This window comes from Leuresthes tenuis, unplaced genomic scaffold, assembly GCF_036924035.1.
Source record: "Leuresthes tenuis unplaced genomic scaffold, fLeuTen1.0.hap1 SCAF_20, whole genome shotgun sequence".
Lineage (NCBI taxonomy): Eukaryota > Metazoa > Chordata > Actinopteri > Atheriniformes > Atherinopsidae > Leuresthes > Leuresthes tenuis.
Genome location: NW_027325374.1, coordinates 3,362,138 through 3,369,216, shown reverse-complemented (window position 1 = coordinate 3,369,216; position 7,079 = coordinate 3,362,138). Strand labels below are relative to the sequence as shown.

Genomic DNA, 7,079 nt, shown 5'->3' with positions numbered 1-7,079 from the left:
TTCTCTGGTGTGTTTGTGAGGTCCAACCTTCTCTATTGCCTTTCTGTTCACCACCTCCTCACTTATTGTGTTTTATTTCTGCCAAAAACTGGACCCAAACAGTAAAACTCTGTAAAACCAATCAATCTTTCTGCATACGAAGATGCTCATATCAAAAGAAGTGAGAATTAATACCACCTGAACGTGTTTTCCTTGTGAGATTTTAATATGTGAGATGTTGTTCATGGCTTGCCTCTATTGCCCCCTGGTGGCAACAAAAATACTATTTGTTTTCGTAGTTTTTATCACGAGTCGGGTTTTTTGAGACGTCCTCCACCTCCATGTTGGAAGCCACTAAATAAGCTTTTAATTAGTGCAAATTAATCAATTTTCCAGACTAATCTGAGCAGGAACATTTCGGAGGTCATTTGGACTTCATTTATAAAGATCTCTGGGGAGGCTGCTCTGTATTCACACACTGGGGCCATCTGTCCATCTCGGCCCACAGTCCTTAATTCAGCTGAAAATTGGGCCACATGTCAAATTTCCCCCCTTCCTGGATGTTTAATAGGGGCTTCGCTTCACTTCAGTAATACGCGCGGATCCTCGCGCGGAAAATCAATCCAGCCGGGCCGCGCGTTTAACTTTCTCAAAGCTGCAGCGTCTAGATTGCAAATGGATTAAAGATTAGGAGCCGCTGCATAGTTTACTCCAAGAGGAGGAATAGCTCTGTCGGTGGCGTCGGATACTCCCAACAAAGTGACACAACGTGGGCGGCGCGTTGAGGAGACGATCTGCACCGCGGCGGCGGCACCGCGCAGGATTCAGGGGCTGCATGTGAAGCGGAGAGGACGTGACAGTTTGGCGTGGGGTTACCTGCGGAGGAAACCGCGCCTGGAAAAGGAGTTTTGGTTCGGGTCCAACCTTAAAGGGCGTCCCGGTGGTGCGCGTCTCCCCAAGGTGGATTCCGGCTCTGTAACGTTGCGACTTGGTTTGAGCAGATAAAACCGAGCAGGACGGGGAGCGCAGTTCATCACCTGAGCAGCGGAAATATCCCAACTCCTGGAACCAAACCGCAGATATTATCCGCACAGAACATTTGGAGACCCGGCTGGTGTTTTTGTGGCTGCGCGCATTTTCAGCTGACGTTTCCAGCGACGACGCGTCTTTGGCACCGTCAAGAAAAATAAAGGAATCCAAATTCCTCGTTCAATTAAACTCGAATGACAATGAAAAAGGAGTGCGCTCGAACACGAAGAGGTGGATAATTTATTTTCTTTCTAATCTAGGCGCGAGAAGGCAATTACTCACACCTGAAAATGATGTGAAAAGGTCTGGAAATGCGTCGCAAATGCTTCTATCTGCTTCAGGTAAGTTCTGCGCCTTTTGCGCCTCTTCTCCATTTTTCTGCCCTGGACATGAAATGAAACATTTTCACCGACCTTGCCTTGTTGTCGTGGATTGCAGGTAATGATAATCTCGATGCGATGGGATCTGACACTCATCCCACAAAGATGTGAGGATATTGTGTCCATCGAAGCTTTTTCATTTAATGTCTCGTTTCTTTTGAATTTATCCGGAAAAGCCGAAACTTGCGCAGGACCCTTTTCTGTAACTGGGGCTGAAATGCTGACGCTGGAAAACCTGGATTTGGGGCACATAAATTAAAAACAATGCAGCACTCTCACTTCCTCCTCTGGCGTGGGCTTGAACAGAAAATTGAGCAAACTGATTTGGTTTATTTCGCATTTCTCTCGTGTCACAATGCGCCCCAGACGCCAGTTATCTGATAAAAACGCGTGCTGCGCCTCCTCCTGAGCAAAAAACGGAGCCAGCGATCGGAACATGTGATTTGTTGAACTGGTAAGAGACACGCTGATGTTTTTACAGATGCCTGAGGTGAATTACTTCATGTTCCTCCTTCCCATTGTGAGCGAAGAGCCGCTGCCCTAAGAATAGTAAAGAATCCTCGCTACAGTCTTTCTATTTGCGTCCCCACTGTTTGATTTAGGAGCCGACACTCATAGACACTCGCATATCACATGTCTGCTGGGGTCAAAAAAAGTACTTTTACTTGGATGCAGCTCGGAGGTGCTTCAATTAGTGTTCGGTGTGACTTTCAACTCAATTAAACGAAGAAGTGTGAGAAGTGAAAGTCACGCAGTCAGTTCCATATAAGCGCAGAGGAATGGCTTTAATCGCTGAAGATGAAAGCGCTCTCCGTGCTGAATGTCCCATTTCTCAACAATACCTCAGTGGGTTGAGATTTTTGTTGCATTAATGGTTACATCAAAGGTTGAGCTAATTTTACTGTATTTACACACAGCTGGGGAGCTCACTTAACCCCCCCCCCCTCCTGACATGTTCTGTATCTGCAGCACCGGAAGGCAGGAGAGACGATAACTGCCACACCTATCAGGGTTCTTTGTAGGAGATAATCTGCCTGAATTTGATCTGGGACGGGTCACTTCTGTAAGGTGGTTCAGAGATGGTGTTGACGTCATGCTGTGGGGGAATTTGGAGTATTTGGGGGTCAGAGTTTTGTTTACATGACGCAGTTTTATGATCCTGTTTGAAATGGGGCAGAAACCCTTCATACAAACCTCAAGGATCAGGTCTAAAGTCATGTCTCTCCTCAACATTATTAATTAAAGATTTTTTCTCACAGAGTTTGTTCAGTTCTGAGCAGCTTTAAAGTGAATATCTGGTCTGAGCTCCTTTATTCTCCAACACAGCCTGAACCCTCTGAGACGAGCTTTCTGTCATTTCTTTAAGGAGTCTTCAGGAATAGTTCTCCAGGCTTCTTGAAGGACATCCCAAAGCTCTTCTTTGGATGTGGGCTGCCTTTTGTTCCGTTCTCTGTCAGATGATCCCACACTGCTTCAATAATGTTGAGGTCCGGGCTCTGGGGAGGATTCATCCCTCCATAAGACCTGTTGCCACTGATTTTCAGTCCACTTCTTGTGTCATTTGGCACAGCTCAGCCTTTTCTCCCTGTTTCCCTTCCTTAAGAACGGCTTCTTGACAGCCACCCTTCCATGGAGACCATTTCTGATGAGGCTTGGGCCAACAGTAGATGGATCAGCTGAAGGTCCAGATGCATCTCTCAGGTCCTGTCAGGTCACAGCTGGATTTTTTCCTCTTTCTTAAGGACATCACTTTCAGATCCTGTTCATCTGCTGTAGATAGTTTTTTAGGCCTGACTCTTCTTCTTTTGTCCTCCACTTGTCCAGTTTCCTCAAATGTTTTAAGGACACACTGCACACCCTGCTGAGATATGCCAAGTTTTCAGCTAATAGCTCTTTGGGAATCACCTTGTTGCTGCAGAAATCCTATTTTCTGTCTGTCAAACTGTGTTTTCTTTGCTGTTTTTCATAGATGAAGCTAAAGAAATGGGAACAAATGATGTGTCTTTGTGACAAAGTGCCTAAAGATCCAATTTAAAATGGCTTCTTTGCTAAGTTGTCTGTTCTGTGTCGACACAACACTGGTTCATCCCTTGAGTTAGGAGCCTTTTTTAATGCTTTAATGACTCATAGGTCAGAGTTAAGTGGCTCAATAAAGAAAAAAATCTGGCTGCTTGGAAGCAAAACATAAAGAAATGATTGGAAGCTGAAGACTTTTGCACTGAACTGAGAGCTGAATGTTGTTTGACTTTAATAATTGGGCTAAGACAGGGTTAGATTCTGCAGGGGATTGGAATTAGAAACGGGCTTTTGAATGAGCAGATCTTACACCCAGCCTCTGCAAAACTGTTCATAAGCTTCTGGGGATTTGTAGCTTTTAAAATGACTCGATCTCCCAGCTTGAAGTCCACAATGAGAGGAGATGTGAACAGAGGCGCTGTAACGTATCAGGGTGAGTAATCCAGTCCAGGCTTTAAGTCTCATTCCTCAGCTCTGCGATTAGATTTCTGAGGGTGAGGTCCCTCTTATCCCGTCCATCCAGTCCGGGGCTCTTCTTTCCTTCTTCCCATATGACAGAACTGTCACCAGCTGCTCAGCCAAAGGAAGCAGATGGTACTCAGGTAACAATAGTAGCTTCCCTCTGAAGACGGTACCCACCCCCCCGCCCCCGTCTCAACATGCAGCACGACATCACGCTCCTGCAGTGTCAATCAGGCATTCCTCCACTGTGTTTGTTCTAACTTATTTCTGTCCCTGTGCTCAGAAGTTGCTGTTTTTAAAGTGCTTTATGAATAAAACTGGCTTGGCTTGGCTGCGCATTTTCAAAAAAGCTAGATAAACATGCATGTTATCGCCTGGAAAAGGATTATTTTCATCAGAAACACATGAAAAAAGAACACCAGGAGCAAATATTCTGCACAGGGTGAACATGTTTCTCATGGTAATTAAGCTAAAACATTAACATTTTATTACACCATTTTAAAAAAATCAACTAAACTGAAGCAAATGTGGTTATTTTAAGTCATAAGTCATAAAAAGCAGTTCTGTCCGTGATATATTAGATCCATTTTAACCTCTGGAACTTCAGGGAGTCCCTTAATGGACATTTAAAGGAGCTTAAAGGACCCCGAAATCATTGCTTTGTCACTTGAAAAGTTTATAAAGATAATTAGTTAAAAGTCTTATGGAACAATGTCTTATTTCTACAGGTTTTTGACCTTAGCATGAATCTTATTGGGATTCTTTATGTACTGCTTCCTGAGCAGCCCAGTCTCACTTATCAGGGACATTTTCTCATTTGTTAAATTTCTGTATAATTTAATTTTTTTGTTGCTTAGAGAGTGGCAGCTTCCACCGTAGCATGAAGTTTTGGTGTAAAATCGGGTTGTTCTGTGTCATCGGCCGCCTCACGCCATACGTTTAAGGTGGAAATACACTTTATTTTCCCTTTTAACGCCAAAGAAACAAGAATAACTCAGGATATTAAGTGTTTCAGCCCTTCATCACATTGTCTTTGAGTGATACAAATGCAAGAAGAGCTTTCTTTAAAAAAAAAAAAAGCTTTTAGCCGGATAAATCATTACCAAATGTAAATAAATCTTATCAGTTTCAGGGGAAAGTTCAATGGGACGCAGCCAGGAAACACCGGACAAATATCAGCCACAGTTTGCTGATAGGTCAGTCGCAGTAAACATGCTAATTACCTCCTGATACCGATGTTAGGCTGACATATTCACAGATTTAGCTCCTGCTCCATGCAAGGTGAAACTTTTTCCAGAGCAGGAGTCCATCTTTTACCAGAATTCACCTTGAAACGCCTTCATATTTGAGCTTATTTCAGTGCCACGGCTGCTGAATTCCTCCATGTTTCAGCAATCAGGAGGAAAACGCCGTGAGTGGAACGAGGAATGACATCTTGCAGCTTATCCACACCTCTGTCCTGCAGCTGTTTGTTGAACGCTTCAGCGTTTTCTTCATGCTGAGGTTAACAAGTGTCTGACTAAATCTCGTCCTCCAACACTTCTGTGTTGTTTGGATGTAATGTAGAATATTCCAGAGAACAATATTCAGCTTTAAATGCATTCATACGGCCTCGCTGGGTTTAATTCAGGCCTGATGCCTGCACAGAAGGAAGCTCGACTCAAAGAGGCTCCTCCGTGTCATGATTTATGCTGAATATGATCAAAACAGGAATAAATCATCGTAAGGAATATAGAAAAACGAGGATGGAAGCTGAAAATATGCACAAAATCATTGTGGAAGCAGCGTGTAAAGCAGAAAGGGCTTGGATCAGCAGCTGCTCCGGACTGCAGCCGGGTTTGAGCTCAGTGCTCGGCCTCTGGCAGCATTTTGAGCATTTTAACGTAGCCACATGGGGATCCTCTTCCTCCTCTTTACGCCACGACTTCGTCACGGCATGTGGTGGAAACATAAAGGCATGAGAGCCAGCAGAGTTTCACTCTGCCTTAGTTTCCTGTTGTGTTGTAGATCATGGAGGTGAAATAAAACCCCTCACTTCAACACTTTTAATGGGAATTACTCCACGAAATATTCAAAGTGTCCGTTCATTTCTTAAGGGTGGATTTTATCTTTTTACCCTTTGCTGATGTCAGCATTGAAGCTTCATAACTGACCTTTCAAACATAATTAGCGTACTCAGGATGTCTTTTAGTTCCACGGATCCTGAAACAAAAATAAGCACAACGTCGGATCTTATTTTCACATCGACTCCGAAGCTTTTGTCTGTTTAAATCTTCGTAATAGGTCCGATATTTCGTATTTTTCCCCCATCTGTCAAATCTTTTTGAGAGCTGCTAGACGTTTAAGAGCCGCCGTACGTCCAAGAATGACATCTGACAAACTGATTCACTTTGTTTCTCAGCACCAGGCGCATCATCACACCAGAGAAACGAATACACAGCTTGGATTTTGGGAATAGATGGTCTTCTTTTTAATGTGTGACGCTAGCAAGGGATCTCGGTCGTTTGGTGGAAGGTGGTCATTAAGAACTCAATCCAGGCGTTTTTAAGGCGATCTTTCTCACATCTTGGGGTTAAAACATCATCAAACTTCTTTAATACTATCCACTAAATGGTCTTTTTTTTGTTGTTTTATGAAATTTCAGCCAATACGTGCGCTGCTGTCACTTCTAAACAGGAAGCGGGGGATGCTGTGGTGACCATGGCGATGACGCAGGAGGAGGAGCAACTATTCAGCTGCACTGTTAAGTGCAGCTGTGGCTAAAAGCTAATTATAGTTCCACCTGGTGCATGATGGGAAATAATGTCAGAAAAATCTAGTTCTGCAGATAGTGACCCAGTAAGATATAGAATATTTGCAAAGTCTTTAGTCTGTGACCTGAAACTCAGTGACTTCATCTTCAGGGGTCTTCGTCTTTTTCGGGGTCTTCAGGGGTCTCTTGAGGTGTCTCTTTAGGGGTTTCTTTAGGGGTTTTCAGGGGTCTCTTTAGGTGTCTCTTTAGGGGTCTTCAGATGTCTCTTTAAGGTTCTTCAGGGGTCCCTTCAGGTGTCTCTTTAGGGGTTTCTTTAGGGGTCTTCAGGTGTCTCTTTAGGGGCCTTCAGGTGTCTCTTGAGGTGTCTCTTTAGGGGTATCTAGGGGTTTTCAGGTGTCTCTTCAGGTGTCTCTTTAGGGGCCTTCAGGTGTCTCTTTAGGTGTCTCTTTAGGGGTCTTCAG

General features: G+C 44.0%; 1 protein-coding gene across 1 annotated transcript in view; it reads left to right on the top strand.

Annotated features, from left to right (window-relative positions):
- The first annotated feature begins 776 nt into the window (after positions 1–776).
- LOC140278175 (corticotropin-releasing factor receptor 1-like) overlaps positions 777–7,079 on the top strand; it is a 91,826-nt gene continuing 85,523 nt past the window's right edge. Inside the window, exon 1 of the mRNA XM_072373114.1 lies at positions 777–1,349. Within this exon, the coding sequence (XP_072229215.1) occupies positions 1,320–1,349 (30 nt within the window). The 5' untranslated portion in view covers positions 777–1,319. The remainder of the gene's footprint in view (positions 1,350–7,079) is intronic.